Source organism: Eubalaena glacialis, chromosome 2, assembly GCF_028564815.1.
Source record: "Eubalaena glacialis isolate mEubGla1 chromosome 2, mEubGla1.1.hap2.+ XY, whole genome shotgun sequence".
NCBI lineage: Eukaryota > Metazoa > Chordata > Mammalia > Artiodactyla > Balaenidae > Eubalaena > Eubalaena glacialis.
In genome coordinates, this window is record NC_083717.1 from 100,415,691 (window position 1) to 100,442,169 (window position 26,479).

Genomic DNA, 26,479 nt, shown 5'->3' on the forward strand with positions numbered 1-26,479 from the left:
CAAAGGAATAAGTGTACTAAATTTGAAGTCATTGTAGTGGTATAAAGAGTGTATTTATGAAATCTGTAATTCTACTGTTCTATGTTTAATAATAGAAAATTAAAGACAGAACACTTACAGGGTTTTAAATTATTTTTCTCATTAAGATTTTAATGTAGGTGTAAATGAAAATTCTCATTTAAAAAATTAAAGAAAAGTTTCCATTAATTTTTTTAGAATAAAGATTTAGTGCACAAATACAGCCCAAAGCCAACAGAAAAATAGCTTTGCCCTGTCATTTCCCTAAGAAAGCACTGCAATTACTCAGAATAGGCCAAAAGGAAAGAAAAACAAAAAAAGCAATCCTCTGATTGGCTTCACAAAAGGACCACATATTATACTATGTACACTGATTTGATGTGCAAGTGTGCAATAAATATATACACATACATTCCTATCTGTTGTTTTACATCATTCTAGAGTATTCATAGATCAAGCTGGGATTTAGAAATGTGAAAAGGCCATAACAGTAAAAAGGAAAATAAAGGATACAATGGTTTTTAGACCAGTAGAATAATTATGCTTAGCTAATTATTTTAACTTTGGAGCAAACTAAAAAAGTTGTTTTGAAATAAATGGTACCTGTAAGGAATGCTTGCTTACTGCAATACTTGTTAAATGTTCTTGGTCAGTTTTCTGATAATAGCACTGACCTGAAGTATATGGTATAGTAACACAACTCCCACTGTCCTAGAATTCCTTTAAATGGCCAGCTATAGCTATCCAGAATCTTTAAGCATTTCAAGAGTTGTGTTGCTCAGCCTGTTAAAAGATAACTAGCTTATAACCTACTTCTCCTTATGTGGCTACATCAGTTACTCGTGGTCCCAATGACGTATAAAAGAGGATATAAGCTGCTGAAGATTTCACAGAAGAAACGGAAATATCAGAAACTTCATGATCATCAAATTTAAACCACCGCTGTCTTGCTGCATTTTTACAATAGGCAGTGTAGTGGCCTCCATCCAGCCCACCATAGTGATTCTGTGCCAAACAAGACAGAAAATCAAATCAAATTGAATTATTTAAAATATGTCAATAATTTCAAAGACTTATGTTGTTCTTACTTTCCTATGAGGTAAGGAACCACTTGAAACTTGGTTTTTTAGTTTGCTTTGAAAGAAAACGTATTTAGTTTAATGAGATACTTACCGAAACAGAAAACAAGTTATATTTCCTCAAATTGTTCTTTGGACCAATGACATACTGTGACAAGTCAAGATTTTCTAATGGGAAGTCCACAGATGTCTGTAATTTTTGCTTCCATCTGCCATCATAGGAAAAACTGTAGAGCATAACATTACAGCAATTACACTGACAGACCAAAGAAAGACATCAGAATGAACCCTAATTCATTCATTAACAATCCAGATTTTTAGACAGGACCATAAAATCCATTTCAAACACACAATCAGAATTTTAATAGTGGAGGGACCTGTTAAAGACACCTGGTTTCGGACTTCCCTGGTAGTCCAGAGGTTAAGACTCGGCGCTTCCAATGTAGGGGGCATGGGTTTGATCTCTGGTCAGGGAACTAAGATCCCACATGCCGTGTGGCATGGCCAAAAAAGAAAAAAAAAAAAAGAAGAGAAAAAAAGAAGAAAAAGATAACGTAAGTCCCCTACATACGAATCTTCAAGTTGTGAACTTTCAAAGATGTACATGTGCCCCTGTATGCCAGCTGTTGTACTGTACTACTATACTTTTCAAGGTACTACACTGTAAGATTAAAAATGTTTTATTTTTTGTGTTTGTTTTTTATGTATTATTTGTGTGAAAAGTATTATACACCTATTACAGTACAGTACTATATAGCAGAGTTAGTTGGGTACCTAGGCTAACTTTGTTGGACTTACGAATGAATTGGACTTACAAACGCACTCTCAGAACAGAACTCATTCGTATGTAGGGGACTTGCTGTACTTGGTTTCATTTGTTTTACAAATGAAGAAACTGACGTACACAGATATTAACACATTATTGACCAGAGACATTACCTGAACGTTATTGACCGTAGGCATTTCAATATTCATTTACATAACAAATCGCCAGCTGCAGGCGTTAGTTTCTGCAAAAATCCCCCATCAATAATGAGTTAAATGTCTAACCCCAGGTCAAACAGCTAGAGTGGTAGAGGTAGGGCCATACCTTGGTCCCTTAATCCCTAGACCAGCTAAAGCTGTTACATTAGTCTTCTACAAAGGTAAAAAGTTATGAAAACCCCCATTTATAATGCTAATCACCACAAAACTACAGAGGAATGACAGAGGAGAGCTGCTCTAGATTTAAGCTTGTACTTTTGGGGACACTAGAGCTGGTAATTGCAAGCACATAAACTAGTGACTGAAATAATGGCATTCCATTATCCTGACATATTCTGCTTCTTTAAACACCAAAATACTGGTATTTTGGTTGGTGTAATATGGTTATTTCAGAATTATTTTTTAAAAAATGAACTCTGAACCATTTACTTTTAGATATTCTCCAAGAGTAATACACAGCATTAAAAATTTTAACAGAACAAATGTGTAATCATTTATAGAATGTTTATACCTCCACAATCTGCAAGAAGCAGAAAAGGACAACTGATATAATAAGCTTTTGTTAGAAAATTTACACAAGAGGAATTTGAACATATCAATGTGGAAATTAACATAAATAACTGCCTAAGCATCTCCAATAATATAAGATGAAACAAAAAATTAAAAAGAAATGCTTTCTTTGAAACAAAAATTAGAGCTCTCAATAAACAGATGAAACTTCCTTTTAAAGTTTTTCCAAAAAATGACTTAAAGTTATCACTCCACAGATGGATACCATAAAGACAAAGAATCAGAGCAAAAGACCTGGCACATGTTTTACAACTCTCTCGCCATTATTCTTCTACTGCTATAGGTCCAGATCTTTTTCATTGGCTGGAAAAATCTGGGCAAAAATATGTCTGCACTCTACAATGGCATCCTTAATGTTTTATCTTTAAAAATTACACTTTTAAAAAACTCATATATTTCATTTTCAGCACAGTATTAATTCTTTTTTGTTATGTTTACTTTATTGTTTGAATGATAAATTTTATCTAATAGTGTGTTAGAGTTATATTGTATAACATTATTTTTATACAGTTTCACTGAATGCTTTGTAATGATTTAAAATTTTCATATTTGAAATGCAATAATTTAGTTTCACTGATTTTTTTTTTTTATTTTATATTGGAGTATCATTGATTAACAATGTGTGTTAGTTTTGGGTGTACAGCAAAGTGATTCAGTTATATATATATACATGTATCTACCCTTTTTCAAATTCTTTTCCCACTTAGGTTATTATGGAATATTGAGCAGAGTTCCCTGTGGTTATCTATTTTATTTATTTTTTATTTTTAATTTTTTTGGCTGTGCTGCGTGGCTTGTAGGATCTTAATTCCCCAACCAGGGACTGAACCCACACCCTCGGCAGTGAAAGTGCAGAGTCCTAACCACTGGGCAACCAGGGAATTCTCTTGGTTATCCATTTTAAATATAGCAGTGTGTACGTGTCAATTTCAAACTCCCAATCTATCCCTCCCCGCTAGTTTCACAGATTTTTAAAGACAGAATTATATGAAAGAGTGATGCTGTCACTTTGCCCTGTTACTACAAACACTAAGGTGAACTAGAATCTCATTATTTCTGCCTAGTTTCCCTAGAGATACCCTAACCAGATAATCTTCCTTTGTTATACATCCTAAGCAGGTAGTACAACAAAGTGTTTAGAATAAAAGACTTAGAAGTCCTTCATCTAAAAAGTACTAAACACTTAGAAAAATGTGTCCCTTTTACCGTTTCAGATGCACTAAAAGTACAGGTGGCAACTTCCAGATTTCTATCTTTTTTAGCGAATCCCGTCGAGCTCTGCAATGACTGCAGTAAAACCTGTTGTTATCTGTGAGTTTTTCTTCTTTGGAAAATAATCTAAGGCAATCCTGGAGGCAAAAACAAGTAATAGATACTTGTTAATATTTTCAACACAGTATCCCTGAGCATCTATTCAATAAGTTACTCTGCCAGGCATGAGGAATACAACAGTAAACTATCACAAAACAGTTCCTGCCCCCACAAAGTTTATGATCTAGTGAGGAATGCAGACCCAGATGGGAGCTGACAGTGACAGAGAGTGTGGCGAGTGGTGGTGCTGCCTATGGTGGAGGGGAGAAGTCCTGCGTGCCCTGAGAGCACTGAGGAACAACTTCTACCTGGTGGCTCAGGAAGTTCTGACTAACGGGAAGCCAACACTAAAGGGTGTCAACGAGCTCTCTAAATCACGCCGCTGTTGTCTGCAAAACATATTTATTTGATATACCCATGTAGAGCAAATTCCTATAAAAACTGTACCTAAAGTCAACATACAATTTTCCAAATTAACTTTTAAAACTTCTTCAATAAATACAAACTTAAAAAAAAAAATTATTAACTCTAAAAGAATATTTTATAGGAAAACATCTTTTAAAAAGGAAAATTTCTTTTAAAAAATGCTGTTTTTTTCCTAATCTACAGAGGCCTAATTAAAACAAAATTTTTGTTTTAGTTTTAACCTATAAAATGTTTATGGGGCAAACAAGAGAAATAAATTACTGAATAAAGTACACCTCTATGTGCATATGAACAGAATTTTTCTTCAACAAATCATTTTCTCTCAATCCTAAACTTACCTGTAACGTACATTTACTTGTAGATGCTAGTGGTAGAGACAGATACATGAAAGCCTCAAATGTCCTAGACTTTTTGTGGCAGGTGAGGCACTGTACTGTGGATTTGAATTGACCCTGAAAAAGGGCAACAATGATAGATTCATTGAGCTGCTTGTGCTTCTGCCAAGCATGTTCTGCAGCTTTAAAGTCATCGAGATGATCATTATTTTCTTCTTTATGTCTCTTCCGATTATCAGCCTGGAAATAAGATTTAGACTCTATCTTAATATCTCAAAGTCAACATTTAAATATAAAATTGAAAGAGTATATTAAATACAAACACTCTGCAGATTTAGAAACACTTCTTGTTCTTTTCTGAAAGGAATTCTAATCTCATCAAGTGCTACAAAAAAATTCTAGCCAAAAAAACCTCCTAAAATACCAAAACCCACTTTATCAAAAGGATGTAACTTGTTGCAATTTCTTAACCAATTTTATTTAAAGAGCTGAAAAGTATGGTTTTGAAAAGACATTCCACATATAGCTGGGAGTTAGGGCTATAACTAGACAGATGTTATTTTGCTGTCCTAGTCTCATGGATGGATACATTCTATCTATCTATCTGTCTATCTATCTATCTATCTATCTATCTTTCTACCTTCACACACATATACACATATAGACACACACAACATACATATATTCACACATATACATATACATATACAAGTGTGTGTGTCTATTTGTGTATGTATATGGTCGCTGGTAAGAAGGGTGACCCCAAAGGTATCTGAAAGAGGACAGCTTGGTGCTAAAAAGAAGCCACAGTACACAGACAAAGATGCCTCAGTAATAACTTTTCACATCAACCATTTGGTCATGTGGGTCACAAACACAGCATCTCTGACAACTATTTTTACAAATTTACAACATTTACAAATTTCTTGCAGTAATACAACCTGTTAACATTTTCATAAGTAAATACAAATTGCATATACTTCCTTTCAAATATTAGACCTATCAGATATATTTGTTTTAAAGTTCCATGCCATAGTACAGTCACTAGGTTTCAATAAATTAGCACCGAATAATCACCAACTATAATTTTAAATTGCTATAAAAATGAGTACAATGTTAAGCAACCCTAAGGGGCCTTTGCAACTTAGAAAAATTTCTTACTTTATTAAGATCTTCATGGAGACCATCCATTAGGAACAGAAGCAGTTCTTGTGAATCTTGCTGGCTGTATCCTGCAAACTGGTCATTGATCTTCCCAATAGTGATTTTAAAGTCTTTCGGACTGATATACCTGTACTGTCCTGTCCACAGGGCTTTCATGATTATGCCAAATTCTTCCGCCACTTCACCTTTATGCCCCAACAAATTTGACCTTTGCAAATAAAATTAAAGTTACAAAAAAGCAATACAGGAATTATAAAAAGCCAAGGTACAGTGGGTTCTTGACATCAACATTAAACTATTCACATACTGTAATATGTGACCCTACACTAAAATACTTATTCACAGGTTTATTACCCAATACCTATCTGAATCTTACTTTGATTACACCCCTCCAACTTGCTTCCTTTTGGCTGCCAGCCCTGCACGGTCTCCTATTCCTTATCAACAGGCTCCAGTTTATGACAGTGAGGTTCCACCTTCTTGTACTGTTCCTTTCCTGTCCGTCCTTTACCAATTAGAGGAGGCTTTTCTCTACACTGTTCTTTATTTTTTTTTTAAACATCTTTATTGGAGTATAATTGCTTTACAATGGTGTGTCAGTTTCTGCTTTATAACAAAGTGAATCAGCTATACATATACATATATCCCCATATCTCCTCCCTCTTGTGTCTCCCTCCCGCCCACCCCTCCCTATCCCACCCCTTTAGGTGGTCACAAAGCACCGAGCTGATCTCCTTGTGCTATGCGGCTGCTTTCCACTAGCTATCTATTTTACATTTGGTAGTATATATAACTCCATGCCACTCCCTCACTTCGTCCCAGCTTACCCTTCCCCATCCCCGTGTCCTCAAGTCCATTCTCTGCATCTGTGTCTTTATTCCTGTCCTGCCCCTAGGTTCTTCAGAACCATTTTTTTTTTTAGATTCCATATGTGTTAGCATACAGTATTTGTTTTTCTCTTTCTGACTTACTTCACTCTGTATGACAGTCTCTAGGTCCATCCACCTCACTACAAATAACTCAATTTCATTTCTTTTTATGGCTGAGTAATATTCCATTGTACATATGTGCCACATCTTCTTTATCCATTCATCTGTCGATGGACACTTAGGTTGCTTCCATGTCCTGGCAATTTCTACACTGTCCTTAAGAATATTTTCCTCTTTCCTAATTTGACATCTCTGCAACTGGCTGGTAAGGAAGCGTGGTTAGATCACCCTTTTAATACTGTACTGCAAAAAGTATGATATTTCTTTACCTATTAATATCATCCTGATAACAGTTGCGGTTGAAATAATCAGCCAGATGTGGAGTATTACATAGGCACTGCAGTATCGAGTTCATGTAACAAGTATTTCCTAAATTACGAAGTCCGGTGAGAGCAGGTCCAGATCCTCCAAAAACAGGATTGAGGTTCCGAATCTGAGAAGCAGAAAGCCTTGTGATCTCAGTTTTAGGGTAGCTTGTTGGCCTAAGGAAGAAAAAAGTGTACAAGATACCTTAAAATGCACAGCACCTGAAATGAAGGTTCACACTACAAAGGGCAGTAAACTCCAGCATCTGTACCAGAGTATACAGTAATCTTGCAAATAGTTACTAAGTTAGCTCATAAGGTAATGGGTCTTACAGGACATTTAGTATCTAGGTTAACACTGGTTATACTCTGTGACCCTCCCATGAAACAAACACCTTTAACCTCTTATGTGAGTCCACGGTTTTTTACAGGTACCCTGAGATAGCTTCTCTGGCTTCTCATGAACAGGTAGAGTCTTCTAGTAGAGAAGGCTCTTTCAAACTTCTTTAAATGATCCCAGGAAGTTTAGCATTACCAAATGTTGTATTCAACCAGAATGCCAAATAAGGAATCAAAAAAAAAAAAAAAAAAAGTGTACGTGTATATATATGTGTGTGTGTGTGTACATATATATGGTACTGTGGAGTGTATTATCAAGCAGGCAGAGGTTATTTGGGTACTATAACCTAAAGTCTAGAGCTGTGCTGACAAATATGGTAGTAGCCACTAGCCACAGGTGGCTATATAAATTTAAGATAAAATTTAAAATTTAGCTTTTTAGTTACACTAGCCACAATTCAAAATAGCCACTACCATACTGGACAGCACAGATACAGAACATTTCTATCTTCACATATACAGAATGTTTCTATCAACATGTCTACTGGACAGCACTAGACTAGAGAATGCCTCCAAGACTTTTGTTACTTAGTGTATTTGATTTATATCTGGAACTTCTAGAACAGCTACAGCATTAAGAAAACTCCTAATTGATAAGTCTTTCTTTTATTATTGATCCTAAGTATATTTCCACCTCTGAAAGGAATACTGAGAACAGATTATATTTCAACCACCTTTTCTTTACACATGGCTCAGGTGTATGCACTCATGTGTTATTTCTCTGTTCAACACAGATAAAAAAAATACATGAACTGCATGTGCTGTAGTTTTTAAAACTGTCAAATTAACAAACTTTCATAAGAATGATAATTCAAGAAGGAATTACACCTCACCAGCTTTAATAGTGAGCCCTAAAATCTATAACTAGATTTACTGATTTTACAAAATCTCCTCCAGGTAAGTCCTACCTGGCAGGGAAGGTTCTCATGAGGAAAATATATTAACTACTTTTTGCAGAGGTGATTCTGAAGAGGCCAAAAAGACAGCCTAGTTAGAATTCCTTAGCAATTAAGAGAGTGTATTTAATAAATAGAAAAATCCATTTATTTTCACTTCCATCTATCCTACATCCCCCAAAATTAATGATCAGAAGTGGTAAATAGACTAGCAAACTATCTTCTCATAATCCTATCAATCATAAGCTAGGAGCATTAGAGTATTCAATAAGGGATAAAGCCAGGAATACATCTAAATGAGATACTGTTTTGGGGAAACCTAAATGAATCACCTGTTGATCACCACTTGTGAACAGAGTAACAGAAATGCAATGAAGGAAAAGGAAACAGAATACGGATTAGAAGCTGATACACACTAAAATGCTCATTATTTTAATACTATATAAGTTTGCTCCCACATTACTGGCTGAGTTAAAAAAAAAAAAAGTTTGGAATTTAAGAGCTGCAACAAGACATACTCAATAATCCTATAAATTATGGTCCTCAAAAGGAGATTCAGGGATCACAGGAAGTTTATAAAACACATCTAAGCAGTCTATGGCACACTGCCTTAAAACTTAACAAGGTGTATACTTTTATATCTACATTATTACGTATGATAATCCTCTGTGATATATTTAAGTTAGCACTTGGGAGAAAAACCAAGGACATTTAATCCATTTATTTCTTTTTTCCTCTTTAGTAAATAAAGGCTGGGATAGCCATCCACAGAATTTTCTGATGCCATGATATTAATAAACTGATATGTTTAGAGTAGAAGTTTTCAAATACAGCAGATGATTCTGTTTCTAGGAGTTAGGATAAACTTACTTGTTTTCCCGATTAACTGTTGGAGTTATTGCTGGCCTCCTCTTCTCTTCCTCTTGAATGGCCTGGGTTATATCTGGGGAGGAGTAGGAGCGCTTCAGTTTGGACGGTTCTCTATCCCGCTCGGCAGGAATCTGTGGCTTGGCTTTATGAGTTGGAGGGGTGGAAGGAGGTGCAGATGAAGGAGCCATTTCCGGTGGATACATATGAACAGTGTTGGTGGGCGAATGATAGTAACGAAAAGTTCCAGTGATAGGGTCAAGAAACTTACATGGGGAAAAAAAAAAGACAGGTCAAAAAATGATGAACATTGAGTGAACAACAACAAAAAAATCACTCAAAAGTATTTCACTGCTAAATTTACTTGTGAATTAAAATAATTTGAATAAAATGGTGATAATCACTTCTATAATTAAACTTTCAAAGAACTTTAGGTTTTAAAGTGATACACTGAGCATCCCAGAATGGATATCGAAAAATCTAACCCTGCTGTAATTAGGGAAATGAGCTATGTCCTTTATAATGAAGAAACAGAATCGACTCTGCATTAGAGAAGATGCAGAATAAACAAATACATGTTTTGTTTTTTTAAAAAACAGTGACCATGTAATTTATTTCTGTGCTAATTTTGAATTTTACCTTGGCCCAGCCTGAAGGCAGTCCTGGTACGATCCTCCCCATTTCTTCACTTCGTGCTCTTGTCAAAGGCTCTCGAGACTAGTTTAAAAAAAAACAACAAAAAAGTAAAAGATTTTTAAATTACATTTTGCCATATACAAACTTAAGCTACTTGTACCAAACAACCAAAAAGCCTTGTGTTGCTCCCCTTAGTATTTTTTAAAACAAGTTCAAAGATGAAGAACTATACATGTTTTTTTTTCTTTTTTTAAATAGATCTTTATTGGAGTATAATTGGTTCACAATACCGTGTTAGTTTCTGTTGCACAACGAAGCGAATCAGCCATATGCATACACATGTCCCCATATCCCCCTCCCATTCTCCCTATCCCACCCCTCTAGGTCATCGCAAAGCACCAAGCCGATCTCCCTGTGCTATACTGCTGCTTCCCACCAGCCAACTATTTTACATTTGGTACTGTATATATGTCGATGCTACTCTCACTTCGCCCCAGCTTCCCCCTCCCACCCCAAGTCCTCAAGTCCATTCTCTATGTCTACCTCTTTATTCCTGCCCTGCAACTAGGTTCATCAGTACCATTTTTTCTTTTTTTAGATTCCATATATATGCATTAGCATACAGTATTTGTTTTTCTCTTTCTGACTTACTTCACTCCGTATTGACAGACACTAGGTCCATCCACCTCACTACAAATAACTCGATTTCATTTCTTTTTATGGCTGAGTAATATTCCATTTATATATGTTTTCTTAAAGTCCTAAAATTATCCCAGCAAGGGGAAGGAGTGTGTGTGCACAAGCCTATAATAACGGTGACTTTTAAAAGTTTCTCTAGAAAAACAGAAACACAGGCTTCCCTGGTCGCGCAGTGGTTAAGAATCCGCCTGCCAATGCAGGGGACACAGGTTCGAGCCCTGGTCTGGGAAGATCCCACATGTCGCAGAGCAACTAAGCCCGTGTGCCACAACTATTGAGCCTGAGCTCTAGAGCCCGTGAGCCACAACTACTGAGTCCGCGTGCCACAACTACTGAAGCCCGTGTGCCCTAGAGCCTGTGCTCCACAACAAGAGAAGCCACTGCAATGAGAAGCCCGCCCACCGCAATGAAGAGCAGCCCCTGCTCTCTGCAACTCGAGAAAGCCCGTGCACAGCAACGAAGACCCAATGCAGCCAAAAAGAAAAAAAGAAAAAACGAAATTTATAAAAGAAGAAAAGAAAAAATAATAAATTGGACTTCATCAAAAAAACCCAAAAAACAAAAAAACAGAAACACAAAGACAATTTCACTTCTAGGTGTCAACCCAAAAGAAATGAAAATACATTTCCATACAAAGACACTTAGATGCAAATGTTCATAGCAGCATTATTCATAACAGCCCCAAAGCAGAAGCAATCCAATGTCCATCAAATGTGGTATATCCACACGACGGAATACTACTCAGCAACAAAAGGAATAAACTACTGATACGTGGTACAATATAGATGAATGTCAAAAAATTACGGTAGGTGAAAGAAGAAATATACAAAAGACTATATATATATTATTTGTATGAAATGCCTAGCAGAGGCAAATCTGTGGAGACAAAGATTAGATTCATGGTTGCCTGGAATGGGGAGTGACTATAGCTGGGCACAGAGATCTTTTTGGTGTGATGGAAATGTCCTAAAATTGGATTGTGTTAATACAAACTGTTTCACAACTCTGAACTGAAATCACTGAACTGTACACTAAAAATGGATTACTTTTATGGTATGCAAATTATACCTCAAGAAAACTCTTAAATAAAACCAAAGGCAAAGACATCTTATAAAAGGCCTAAATATTTTTAAAATTGTGATGAACTATAACGTAAAATTTACCATTTTGAACATTTTTAAGTGTATAGGTAAGTGGCATTAAGTATATTCACACTGTTGTGCAACCACTCTCCAGAACTCTCTTCATCTTGCAAAACTAAAACTCTGTACCCATTTAAACAACTCCCAACTTCTCCCAACCCCCAGGTCCCTGGCAACCACCACTCTACTGCCTGTCTCTATGAATTTAACCATTCTAGGTACCCTATATAAACAGAATCAAAGAACATTTGTCCTCTTGTGACTGGTTTATTTCACTTAGCGTAATGTCATCAAGGTTCATCCATGTCAGAACTTCTTTTTTTAAAGCTGAATAATATTCCATTGTATGTACATACCATATTTTTTATAGATTCATCTGTCAGTGTATACTTGAGTTGCTTCCATCCTTTGGCCATTATGAATAATACTCTATGAACATGGGTGTATAAGTATCTCTTTGAGAGTCTGCTTTCAATTCTTTTGGGTATATATCCAGAAGTAGAATTGCTAGATCATACAATAAGGCCTAAGTATCTTTTAATTTCATAAAATGAATAGAACATACCATCATACTTTAAATAGGAAGATAAGGATCTATTCCCTTTAGCATGTAAGTGGATCCATCATGTAAAAACAAGCAAAAAAATGCTACCAAAGATAGCAAAGATTCCCTCAGAGAGAAGATCTTAAGATGGAGGAGGATGATATGGTAGAGATAACCACATGGTTATAATCCATGTTTTTTTTCCTATCCAATGAACTGTTGCTTACTTTATTTCTTTCAGTGTCTTCTGTATTCTCTCTAAAAGTTCCAGAATTCCACTTTAGAATTTAGAATTCCACTTTCTGGTTGTCCTTTAATCTTAACAGGCTGTAAAATTATTAAAATCAGAAGTGAAACAAAACTTTAACTTTCCCCCAACATAAACCTACCTATCACTAGCTAATACAAGCAAATCCATCAGACTGCAAATGTAAAAAGAGAGAAAAAAAAATGAGGCTCTGAAAAGTTTATTTGATTTTATTGTCAAATTAGACACTTAAAATTAAAGGTGGCAGGGCCCATGTGGGATTTCCTAACTCTAAAGGTAAAGAACTAAGAAACTTTGATGAATCAGTGGTGGGGAAGAGATGTCAATCACAGTGGATTATGAAGCACTGATTCATAATACATGGCCAAGTATAAGATGTTGGGTCATTAGTGTACACACACCATGGCCTCTTGTGAACATTATCCTTTTATTTAAACCTCTTATGATTTTGGCTACCTTGAAAGTGGTCGTGATCTAAAATCATTAACGTATTAAAGAGAATGAAGCGATTATAGAATTTCATACAGAGCAATATTCAGGAGTGCAAAATTCATTTTATATCCTCTTAGAACTTCTCATAGATGCTTTAAAAAATTCACTTTAATTTTATAGATTTTAAAAATAACTACCGTAAAGTAAAAACTTAAAAGTGTGATAATTTAAATAAAATTTATTCCAGAATAAATCACACATTTTGCCTACTTTTAAAAGGACCATACAATGAATGCAATCTTAACTTTCCTTCAGTGTGTTACATTATAGGAAACATAAAAAAACTACATGTGATCATCTCAGGGCTATTTAGACTTGTATGGATATTTGGCACCTATACTAAATGACCCCAGAAATACGAATGCTTTAAATTCTTAAGATTACCTGCCTCTGGATAGAAGGTGGCTTTGGAATTTAACTGCATATGTGATTCACAGGCAACTTACTTAACCTCTAAGCTTCAATTTCATCTGTAAATTGAATTCCTCATAGAGTTATCATTAGGAGGAATAAGTAAGATTATGTATCAATAGAAGAAATACCTGGCATATACTAGCTACACAATGAATAATATTTAAATGGTAAGAGCTCATAAGTTCTGATTCTCCTATGAATAAAGTTAGAGAATTTTAGAACATGTGCTTCATTTTCCTAACTTTGGATGTTTAGAAGGCTTTTGCATGGGACCTACATCTCTGATAATTAAAGTTACTAGGTTAAGTGTTCCCTGGATAAATGTGGCACTAATATGAATTGTTAATTTTGGTATATGCATAAACTGCTGCTTGAGAAGTATAGAAATTGACGTTCAATACAGACAGTATTTCGCCTCCCATTAGAGTTCATTTTCACACTACCAAAAATACATTTCCATTTATATGAAATGTAAAAAGGGCTACAGCTGTTCTTGCTATTATAAAAACTTATTTGTTAGAATATGACATGATACTATACATAGAAAATCCTAAAGATGCCACCAAAAAACTACTAGAGCTCATCAATGAATTCGGTAAAGTTGCAGTATACAAAACTCATATACAGAAATCTGTTGCATTTGTATACACTAATAATGAACTATCAGAAAGAAATTAAGAAAACAATTCCATCTACAATTGCATCAAAAAGAATAAAACAGGGCCTTCCCTGGTGGTCCAGTGGTAAAGAATCTGCCTTCCAATGCAGGGGACGTGGGTTCGATCCCTGGTCGGGGAACTAAGATCCCACATGCCGCAGGGCAACTAAGTCTGCGTGTCACAACTACTGAGCTCGCACGCCTCAATGAGAGAGCCCGCATGCCACAAACTACAGAGCCCATGTGCTCTGAAGCCCACACACCACAACTACAGAGCCCTCATGCCACAACTAGAGAGAGAAGACCCACACGCCACAACTAGAGAGAAGAAGCCAACGCCACAACGAAGAGCCTGCGCTGCAACGAGAGATCCCACATGCTGCAACTAAGACCCGATGCAGCAAAAAAAAATTTTTAAAAATAAAGAAAATAAATATTTTAAAAAAAGAATAAAATATATAGGAATAAATCTAACTAAGGAGGTAAAAGACCTGTACTTGGAAAACTATAAGACACCGATGAAAGATAATTGAGGATGACCCAAACAGATGAAAAGATAATACTGTGCTCATGGACTGGAAGAATTAATATTGTTAACATGTCCATTCTACCCAAGGCAATCTACAGATTCAATGAAATCTCTGTCAAAACACCAATGGTGCTCTCTCTTCTCTGCACTGGGAGCAGCTCTCCTGCCACGGCCCTTCAGCCCTGGAAAATGTACACTTGCACCAAGTTCGTCTCCATCCCCTCCTTGATCAGGAGAACCTCTCCTCTAATGAGCCGATCACTGTCTGCAGTGGTGCTGAAACGACCAGAGACGCTGACAGATGACAGCCACAGCAGCTTGGCAGCCCCGAGTCCCCTGACCACCTCACTTATTCCTAGCCCGCAGCTTCCAAACCAGTGCCATTTCAAGGGACACTGACACAGCAGCCAAGTTCCCTGGAGCTGGGGCTGCCACAGTAGGGGTGGCTGGCTCTGGGGCTGGGATTGGGACTGTGTTTGGGAGCCTCATCATTGGTTATGCCAGGAACCCTTCTCTGAAGCAACAGCTCTTTTCCTACACCATTCTGGGCTTTGCCCTCTCGGAAGCCATGGGACTCTTTTGCCTGATGGTGGCCTTTCTCATCCTCTTCGCCATGTGAAGGGGCTGTTTCCACCTCCATAGTTCTTTCTCCCGTGTTTTGTCTGCCCTGTATGTTCCTTTTCCTGTATGTTCCTTTTCCACCCCAGGCAGCCTGGGGAAAGGGGTTGGCTCAGGGTTTGACAGAAGGTAGACAAATAAATACTGTATTAATAAGAAAAAAGAAAAAAACAAAACAAAACAAAAAAGACACCAATGGCATTTTCCACAGAACTAGAACAAATAATCTAAAATGTTTACAGAAACACAAAAGACCCCAAATAGCCAAAGCAATCTTGGGAAAGAACAGAACTGGAGGAATCATGCTCCCTGACTTCAACTACAAACCTACAGTCATCAAACCAGTATGGTACTGGCACAAAAACAGCCACACAGATCAATGGAACAGAACAGAGAGGCCAGAAATGAACCCACACTTATATGGTCAATTAATCTATGACAAGGGAGGAAGAATATACAATGGGGAAAAGACAACCTCTTCAATAAATGGTGTTGTTGATGGATCAGGTCTTTGAGATACATAAGGAAGCAAGTAATTTTTTTCCACACTTCTTTTTATTGGACGAAATAATTCAAAGTATGTATGCATTATAAAGTTCAGCATTCAAAGAGCACTGACATTTTATTAATATTAAAAATAAGCCAGGAGTTCCCTGGTGGTCCAATAGTCAGGACTCCACGCTTTCACTGCAGTGGCCCTGAGTGCAATCCCTGGTCGGGGAACTAAGATCCCGCAAGCTGTGTGAAGCAGCCCCAAAAAAACCAAAACCAAAATCAACCAAACAAACAAAAAAACCAAGAGAGAAGATGTAAAACAAACAAAAAAACCCCAAAAAACAAAACAAAAATGGTGTTGGAAAAACTGGACAGCTACATGCAGAAGAATCAAACTAGACTATTCTCCTACAACATGCACAAAAATAAATTCAAAATGGATTAAAGACTTAAATGTAAGACCTGAAACCATAAAACTTCTAGAAGAAAACACAGTCAGAACACTCTTTGACATTGGTCTTAGTAATATTTTTTTGCATATGTCTCCTCAGGCAAAGGAAACAAAAGCAAAAATAAACAAATGGGACTATATCAAATTAAAAAGCTTTTGCACAGAGAAGGAAACTATCAACAAGATGAAAAGGCCACCTACTGAATGGGAGAAGATACTTGCAAATGATAATATCTGATAAGGGGTTAATATCCAAATTATACAAAGAACTCAGACAGCTCAACATCAAAGAAACAAAAAACCTGATTTAAAAATGGGCAGAGGATCTGAATAGACATTTTTCTGAAGAACACATACAGATGGCCAACAGGCACATGAAAAGATGCTCAACATCACTAATCATCAGGGAAATGCAAATCAAAACCACAATGAGATATTACCTCACACCTGTCAAAATGGCTATTATCAAAAAGACCACAAATAACAAGTATTGGCGAGAATGTGGAGAAAAAGGAACCTTACTACAACACTGTTGGTGGGAATGTAAATTGGTACAGTCGCTATGAAAAACAGTATGGAGATTCCTTAAAAAATGAAAAATAGAACTACCATATGATCCAGCAATTCCACTCCTGGTTATTTATCCAAAGAAACCCAAAACAGTAATTAGAAAAGATATATGTACCCCTATATTCATTGCAGCATTATTTACAATAGCCAAGATATGGAAGCAACCCAGGTGCCCATTAGTCAGCCATTAAAAAAAAAAAAAGAATGAAATCTTGCCATTTGTGACAACATGGATGGACCTAGAGGGTAGTATGCTAAGTGAAATAAGTCAGCCCCAAAAAGATAAATATTGTATGATTTCGCTTACATATAGGATCTAAAAAACAAATGAACAAACATAAAACAGAAACAGTTATAGATACAGAGAACAAACAGGTGGTTGCCATAGGGGAGGACAGTGTGGGGAGGAAAGAAACAGGTGAGGGAGATTAAGAGGTATAAACTTTCAGTTGCAAAATAAATGTCACAGGGATGAAATATATACAGTGTGGAGAATATAGTCAATAGCTATGTATCCTTCTATGGTGACATATCGACTAGACATTATGGTGATCATTTTGAAATGTATAGAAATACCAAATCGTTATGTTGTGTAACAGGAACTAACAGAGTGTTATAAATCATTTATACTTCAAAAACAAACAAACACATAGGAAAAAAGATCAGATTTGTGGTTATCAGAGGTGGGAGGTGGGAGTAGGGGGAACTGGATGAAGGTAGTTGTAAGGTACAAACTTCCAGTTATAAGGTAAGTAAGTACTGGGTATGTAATGTACGACATGACAAATATACTCAACACTGCTGTATGTTACATATGAAAGACGTTAAGAAAGTAAATCCTAAGAGTTCTTATCACACAATTTTTTTTTTTAGTTTCTTTAATTTTGTACCTCTATGAGATGATGGGTGTTCATTAAATTTACTGTGATAATCATTTCATGATGTATGTAAGTCAAATCATTATGCTGTACACCTTAAACTTATACAGTGCTGTATGTCAATTATATCTCAATATAACTAGAAGGAAAAAAATAAAAACAAAGTAGGATTAAAAAAACCCAAAACACTTATTTAGTTTAGTGTTCAAAAGGGAAAGGCATTGTTAATTGCATAATAGACAACAACAGCAACAAAATAAAAAAAAGGCAAAAAAAAAAGCCCATGAAAAGCATACACGATATTATTAGGTTAAAAAAAAAATCTCCTCCAGGGGACTTCCCTGGTGGTCTAGTGGTTAGGATCTGGTGCTTTCACTGCCGTGGCCAGGTTCAATCCCTGGTCTGGGAACTGAGATCCTGAAAGCTGCACGGGACAGCCAAAAAAAAAAAAAAGAAAAAGAAAAAGAAAAAATATCTCCTCCAAAATTATGAAAATCAATGTTGGGGAATAGCCAAGGGCAGAAAAAGGCAACATTAATGGGGTTATTGCCAATATTATTGACTAGATGAATCAACAAACAAAATGACATAGACCTGACAAAAAAAGTCATTATACACAAAGATAAATGTTGGTTCATTCACATGTCACTGATTTTGGACATATTCTAAGCAGAGACAAACTTCATTATATAAATATTTGGCAGCAAATTCCTCCATTCGGAGATCAGATTATATTTCATTCTAGTCTTCTGATGATCATACATCAAGAATAAAAATAAAGAATGTAGAACTTCCCTGGTGGTGCAGTGGTTAAGAATCCGCCTGCCAATGCAGGGGACATGGGTTTGAGCCCTGGTCTGGGAAGATTCCACATGCCGTGGAGCAACTAAGCCCATGCGCCACAACTGCTGAGCCTGTGCTCTAGAGCCCGTGAGCCACAACTACTGAGCCTACGTGCCACAACTACTGAAGCCCTTGCGCCTAGAGCCCGTGCTCCGCAACAAGAGAAGCCACCAAAATGAGAAGCCCGAGCACCGCAACGAAGAGTAGCCCCCGCTCGCTGCAACTAGCGAAAAGCCCAAGTGCAGCAACGAAGACCCAATGCAGCCAAAAATAAATATAAAAATTTATTAAAAAAAAAGAACGTAGCTATTTATCTCAATTATCGAAAATATGTTGCATTTCATAGACACAAAAAGCAATTCCATTCCCAACCAATCAAATAAGAGTAGGTAAGCAAATGTAGGTGGATCAGTACAAATCTATCATCTCCTAAGAAAATTACTTAAAATGCCTGCCCTGTTTATGGAATGCTACTGGTGTCATCTTTTTATATACATTTTATTACACTTAGTTGGCAACCTGTACTGTGTGTTTCTGCTTACCTTGCCTGAACTCAAATCTCCTGCCACAGAGGCATGGGGCACATCTCCCGTTGACTTTTTCTGCACTTCTGGGGTTGGACACCTTTTCCCCCTATCTTCCACAGATTTCTTGGCATCAGTAGTTTCATGTTCACTTTTACTTTGTCTTTTTACTCCTGTTATTTCTCTGCCCTTCTTTGCTGAGGTTTCTTTATCTTCTTTCTTGGCCTGTTCACTTTCTTTCTTTTCCATTTGTTCTTTTGCTTTTTGTTGCTTCTCTGTGATTTCATTTTCTTCAGCTTCTTGTTTTTTTCTGTCTTTTTGTTCTTCTTCTTCTTTCCTCAGTTTCTCTTTCTGTTCCTCTTGCTGCCTTTCTCTAAGTTCTTTTTCTTGTTTGTTTTTCTCCATTAGAAGAGCAGTTTCCGCATGAATACGAGCTTTTTCTTCATCTGTTAACATGGCCGTTGGCGGGGGAAACACCGGTTTTGTGGACCGATCAGGAACAACTTTTCCATTCTGAGGAGACTGTTGCTCATGATCTGTACTTTCAGATTTTATTCTATAATCTTCAGGCAATTTGACTGCCGGTTTTTTAGTACGATCAATCTATATCAACAAAAACAGAGAAAAACATACTTTTGTCAAAATCCAGGAACACAGTAACCTCAGTTCTTGATATCAAGTTGTGATAAAAGAACCATCACTGTGTGGAGACAGCATCTACCAAAACATCTACTTGTAAATTATCCAATGTCAAGATTTCTCAGAAGGCACTTGGCACTTACGTCCTCTTGATTCCACACTTTCAATACCCTGATATGTTCTGTATATGAAGAGTTCACTCTAAAACATAAAACCCAGACCTGGGCATACCTAAAGTTCCATTTCTACATAACCAACTGCCTACTCAATATCTTCATGTGAGTGTCTCACATATACCACAAACCTAAAACGGTCAAAAGTGAATTCATGATTTCGCCCCACAAACACATGGGTGTGACCACTGTGCAAATAGTTGCTCAAACCAGAAAATTTATTTCTCCACACTGTTACCAGAGTAATCATTTTAAAGCACAAATCCGACCACCGACTTAAAACCTTATTTGAAATAGCCACTCACTGTACTTAGATTACATCTAAAATCCTTGCCATGCCTGTGTGGTCTCACTTCTGCCTATCTCCCCAATCTTACCTCATACTACTTGTTACACCAGCCATACTTGCCTCCCTCCACTTAATTCCTCAAAGATGCCATGCTCCTTCCCAACTCAGGTCTTTATACCAGCTGTTCATCTAGATAATCCCCACCACAACATTAGATCTTGGCTTAAATATCTCTTCCTTAAACACTTCCCTGATCCCTAAGACTAGCCAAGTCCCCTGATATATGCCCTCATAATACCCTATTCTTTTCCCTCATAGTACTTACTGGGATTCTGATTAAACAACTATAATTGTCTGTTTAAAATCTTTCCTCCCTCTGAGCACATAAGCTCCAGGAGGGTAGAGATTGTGCCTGACACTTAGTAAATAAATGTTGCAGGGCAAATGAATAAAATATTCGTAACAACTTTCATAAGAGATAAGATACTAATGACAAATTGAGTAATTACCTCAATTTAACAACATACTAACCATACAAAATTGTTAAAAGTGACCCTAACATCATTTCTTGAGAATGAAGTTTACTGAAACAAAAATGAGAATATCTGCCAGTAACAACCTGTGTAGTGTTCTTACAAAATGAACTATGTTTTTCCATTAGAAACACTACCATAGGAAGAAGGAATCATTCCTTTGCTCCTTACTTCTCTTTTTGCCTCTTCACTTAAAATAAAAACAAAACCATTCCCCGCCCCCTTTTCTAAATTTATTTGAGAATGAAGTGGGAAGAACCACCATGAGAATGAGGTTAATAAAAGGTGAACAAGACCAAAATAAATGTTTTCATCCACATTTTGGCAATAATCCATTTTCCACTCATATTAAAAGCATAGCTATGATCTTGTTACTTTCAAGTTTAAAATTCTTTAACAGTTTCCTTTTGCCTCCAGGATAAAATTCCAAAAGAGATCCAAGTCTCTCTTGATGACTTCTGTCCACTTTTCCAATCTTATCTACTATCACACTCACCTGTCTCCAACTGAGAGCTGTGCCCAAGCACGTCAAAACTACTCACTGACCCCAGAACATAATTTGTGCCTTCAGTCATACAATTTTCCACTTGTCTCTCAAATCCTACTCAATCCTTAAAACTCAGATAAAAATACTACCTCCTCCATGAAGACCCCCTGATGATATCCACTCTCAGTCAGAATTTCTCTCCTTGCTGTGTGCTCTAGTGACTATTAAAAACATTTAGGATATTCTGCATTATGCTGTGGCTGATTTTGTCCATGTCTCTCCTAAACATCAGACAGAATCCATGGCTTACCCATATTTGTAAATCTTCATGTTTTGTTTCATACAGGAAATCCTCAAAATGTGTTTGATAAATTGTACATATCTTGGAAAGTCACAAAGGGATTAGGGTGCAAATAACATGTTGATTAAGTTGAAAGGAAGTGCAATATCATAAGCTCTTTTTAAAATTTCTTAAATTTCCATTTTAAGAATAATTTATTCAAACACTATTTAGTCTTAAGATTTAATCAGAAATATTAAAAGCAGGCCGTAAAAAATGAAGAAATGAACCACTTCATTTTATAACAAAAAAATGACTTATTTTTCTAATCAGAGCCTGCTCCACAAACCAGATGTCATCCACTTCAAATGTGAAATACTATTTAAATATATCTGAGGAAAAAAAATTAAAAGTAAATGCTAAAAAATCTTGTTGGAAAACACACAGGAAAGAATCAGTTAACCTTCCTTTAAGTAAAATCTAATGAAGAGAAAGATGCTACAAGTTTTTTATTGTAACATCTTTTTTTTTTTAATAAATTAATTTATTTATTTAATTTTTGGCTGCGTTGGGTCTTCGTTGCTGCGTGCGGGCTTTCTCTAGTTGCGGCAAGCGGGGACTACTCTTCGTTGCAGTGCGCGGGCTTCTCATTGTGGTGGCTTCTCTTGTTGGGAGCACAGGCTCTAGGCGCGCGGGCTTCAGTAGTTGTGGCATGCGGGCTCTAGAGCGCAGGCTCAGCAGTTGTGGTGCACGGGCTTAGTTGCTCCGCGGCATGTGGGATCTTCCCGGACCAGGGCTTGAACCCGTGTCCCCTGCACTGGCAGGCAGATTCTTAATCACTGCGCCACCAGGAAAGCCTCCTATTGTAACATCTTTTATTTAAACTCTTTTAAATAATTATTGTTAAAACATGCCTGTTATTTATGTGTCAAATTCTAAGGAAATGGAACTAAAGTACTATTTCAAAACCAAAATATTGACATCACATATCTATCATCTATAAGCCAAATTATTTGGGAAAATACTATGAATTAAATTATAATAAAAAACACCTGAAAGTGTTGTTCAACTTCACTGTGCTAATACTGTCTTTCATTAATACTGCCTGTACTAAATGGACCCAGCTGGGTTTAAAATCCTTCCAATTAGTTATTCTAATATTGCTGTGGCAGTAAGACAATTATAATGAAAAATTTTTATAGCAAAAAAGGTACCAAAACATATAGGTATTTCTCAATATTTTTCTTTCTAAAATATTGAAGGCATATATATGCTAGACACATATTTCTATACTATATATTTAATAATAATATTAAAAAAAAAGAGACAATAAATTTAAAAGAAAATCAAGAACATACCTGTGGAACATTCTTTATAATAGGCACTGGCTGAATTATGGGTGAAACATCAGATTTAGAAGCAGCAATTGGTTCAACTGGAGTTGATATATTCAGTGGTCCCACTCTCTCATCTTGATTGTTTATCACTTCTATGTTTTCATTGACTTCTGTAGGAGGTGTGATCTGGGCAGTAGGTTTAGAAGGAACTGATTCTTCCAGTGAGGGGTAAGTAAAATCCACTAAAATCCCCAAAAGAATAAAAATCTTTTTGAAAGAACAGCAAACCCCATAAACAGTACTTCATATCTCATGCATGTTATATGTGATAGTTAAATGTAAACTAAGAGGTGACAGCCACAACAGCCTTAAAGAATTAATAAACATTAACTTCCGGGATGGGGACATCTTGTATTTTTATGCCTAAAAGCAAACTGCTATCTGACAGGACAAATGCATACACAACCAAGAACATTACCCTGAGAACATAAATAAAGTTTATTTTACCGAAGCAATTTTAAACAAAAATTTTCACATACATACATGAGACAGACACCTCTTCATTCTTGCCTCGTGGGGGTGGAGTGACTTTAGCATTTGTTGTATACTGTGGATAACAAAGGAGCCAATTTTCATAGCCTCCTTCTAAAACCAAAGGCTCATTGTGCAGGACAGTTTTACTTTCCCACTATAAAATAAGGAAATGGTATGTTTAACATGGAGGCAGCCTCTTGACAGCTAAAAACACAACAAAACTGAATATTAAAATTGCTCTTAAAAGATTCATCTTCTAAATGATTAAAACAAAGAGAGAGCTGAATTCAAAATTCAGCATTAAGTGAAACAAATGGATAGATCAGGTTTTTAAAACCACACGAGTAATCCATGATCTTAGAAGAAAAATAGGAAAACAACTTAATATACAATAAAAATCTTCTATAACCTCATCACCCAGAGGTACCACTTTAACATTTTAGAGTTTATTTTTACAGTTTTCTACATAGACATACTTCTTTTTAAATTTTATTTTTATAAAACAATGAAACTTATGCTGCTTTTCTCTTACATGAACATCTGTTATTAATAAAGAACTATCTCATCATCTGTAATGAACAGATAATATTGTATTTTATACAGACATACACACACACACGCCAAAACTGAATCAATCATTTGAACAATTATTATTTTTCCTATTTAATTATAAACAATGCTGAGATAAAAACTAAAATCCTCATACATGTACATACCCAATCAACTCTACTAGGGAAAATCCCCACAAGTGGAGCTGCTAAGCCAAGGGTCATGAACATTTTAAGGCTTTTAAAGTATATTGCTAATCTTTGAAATGATCTTTTAAAAATATGTTTGTGTATTCTGTACAATAATTTCCTAGGAGAACTGTTGGCTTAAAAGTTTGGTAGATGCCACCAAACTGCCCTTCAAAAAGACAATACCAATTTACACATTTACCAACAGTGTATGAGAATGCCCGTTATAAGTCGTTATAATTTTTATCAAACTGGTGGACATAAAGTGAGTTGTTTTATTTTATTTTATTAATTAATTTATTTATTTTGGCTGTGTTGGATCTTCGTTGCTGTGTGCAGGCTTTCTCTGGTTGCAGCGAGCGGGGGCTACTCTTCGTTGCGGTGCGCGGGCTTCTCATTGCGGTGGCTTCTCTTGTTGTGGATCACGGGCTCTAGGTGCGTGGGATTCAGTAGTTGTGGCACGTGGGCTCTAGAGCACAGGCTCAGTTGCTCTGCAGCATGTGCGATCTTCCCAGACCAGGGCTTGAACCTGTGTCCCCTACATTGGCAGGCAGATTCTTAACCACTGCGCCTCCAGGGAAGCCCAGGTTGTTTTAGTTAGTATTTATTTGTGAAGCTGAACATATTTTAATATGTTTATTAACCCTTTATAGTCTATGGCTTAACTAATCTCATCTTTTGCCCATTTTTCTATAGAATTTGCTATCTTCTTGGTAAACAGTGAATGTACTCTGAATATTAAGGAAAATAGGTCTTTGTCATATTTGTTACAAATATTTTCCCTTAATTGACTTTTTATTTTATTTGTGGTGTTTTTAACACGGTCAAAAATATTAGCCTCTTGGTTCAGGATCAAGGTAATAAAAACACTTATCAATGCTTTTTCCTAGTAGTTCATTGTTTGAATCAACATATTTATATCTTTTACCCATTTGGAATCTAGTGTGGTCTAAGAAATAAGGTAGGGATCCCCTTTCTTTTACTTGCTGGCTAGCCAGCTGTCGTCAAACCAGTTATTTCAATCCATCTTTTCCTCACTGATCTGTTATGTCATCTTTATCATACACTAAACTTTCAGCTAACTTTATGAAGCTGCCACTTTTTTAGGTCAAATCCTCTACACACGAACCTTCAAGTTGCAAACTTTTGAAGATGCGAACGTGCGTTCCATCAAAGTCAGGCGTGAGTGAAATTGCATCTTGCCCTCTGTCTCCTATTGCTGACGATCCTTCAGCTCTCCCATCTCCCACCTCCTCTCCCTCCTCCAGTCAGTGACTCTTCTTGCCTGCTCACTCGATGCCAGCCCCTGTATGCCAGCTGTTGTACTATACTACTGTACTTTTCAAGGTACTGTACTGTAAGATTAAAAATGTTTTCTTTATTTTTTTGTGTTTGTTTTTTATGTAATACTTGTGTGAAAAGTATTATAAACCTAATAAAATACAGTACTATATAGCCAATTGCATTAGTTGGTACCTAGGCTAACTTTGTTGGACTTAGGAACAAATTGGACTTACGAACACGCTCTTGGAACGGAACTCGTTCGTATGTAGGGGACTTAACAGTAGTTGAATATTGGCAATCTCATATGTTGGCCTATATCTGGGTATATTTCTAGATTCCTTACTTTGAAGCATGATTTGTTTCAAGGCTTTTAAGATTACTCTCCTGGAGGGCAATGTTCCATCAATTGACCCTCCTACCAGCAGACTGAGTTTTATACTTACCCTTGCTCACCAGCATTCAGTGCTATTATTGTTTAATAATTTAACAAATTAAACCGAGTATTATTTTTTATCTTTGTTAATTTGATCATGAAAGTGGCATTTACTGTTTCAATTTGCATTTCTCTGATTACTAGTCAAGTTGACATTTTTATGTTTTTGTCACTTGCATATCTTCTTCTGTTTACGTCTTATCTGTGTCCACTGCTTATTTCAACATTTTATCTTAAGTAATTTTCTTATTTATTTGCAAAAGCTCTTCAGATTTTAGGTGTTCTAAATCACTGCCATATTTGTTGCAAATTTTTTTTTTTGTCTTCTGCCTTCAAATCTGGTATTTTTTTGCACACCTACGTTTTTATTTTATTAAGTCAAATCTATCAATTTCTTTTTCCTTAGTGACTTTTTCCTTTGCCTTTATGTTTCATAACAAAAAATAACACTTTTTTCCAGACAATTTATGTTTCGGAAAATTCTAATATCCTACTTTATAAAGATCAGTTTATTGTTATTGGGTGAGTCAAAACTGGTCTTTTAAATCTGAATTTTTTAAAAGTCTACAACCAAAGCATGTCGGATCTTCATGTCCTTAAGATAATCAACTAGTCGACATACCTTTCCAACAACCAGAGAAGGCTTGCA

General features: G+C 36.2%; 2 protein-coding genes across 2 annotated transcripts in view; one reads left to right on the top strand and one right to left on the bottom strand.

Annotated features, from left to right (window-relative positions):
• Nucleotides 1-64: 64 nt before the first annotated feature.
• USP8 (ubiquitin specific peptidase 8) overlaps nt 65-26,479 on the bottom strand; it is a 58,674-nt gene continuing 32,259 nt past the window's right edge. Inside the window, exons 9-19 of the mRNA XM_061182144.1 lie at nt 23,386-23,530; nt 22,864-23,084; nt 19,123-19,707; nt 9,983-10,060; nt 9,347-9,609; nt 7,146-7,358; nt 5,885-6,095; nt 4,727-4,963; nt 3,858-4,000; nt 1,192-1,324; nt 65-1,023 (exon numbers count right to left, since the gene is read on the bottom strand). Coding sequence (XP_061038127.1) covers nt 838-1,023; nt 1,192-1,324; nt 3,858-4,000; nt 4,727-4,963; nt 5,885-6,095; nt 7,146-7,358; nt 9,347-9,609; nt 9,983-10,060; nt 19,123-19,707; nt 22,864-23,084; nt 23,386-23,530 — 2,415 coding nt within the window. The 3' untranslated portion in view covers nt 65-837. The remainder of the gene's footprint in view (nt 1,024-1,191; nt 1,325-3,857; nt 4,001-4,726; nt 4,964-5,884; nt 6,096-7,145; nt 7,359-9,346; nt 9,610-9,982; nt 10,061-19,122; nt 19,708-22,863; nt 23,085-23,385; nt 23,531-26,479) is intronic.
• On the top strand, nt 14,882-15,407 carry LOC133085211 (ATP synthase F(0) complex subunit C2, mitochondrial-like). The gene is given in 2 exon segments (XM_061182143.1): nt 14,882-15,085; nt 15,087-15,407. Coding segments are annotated over 2 exon segments (429 nt in total). The 5' UTR covers nt 14,882-14,914; the 3' UTR covers nt 15,345-15,407.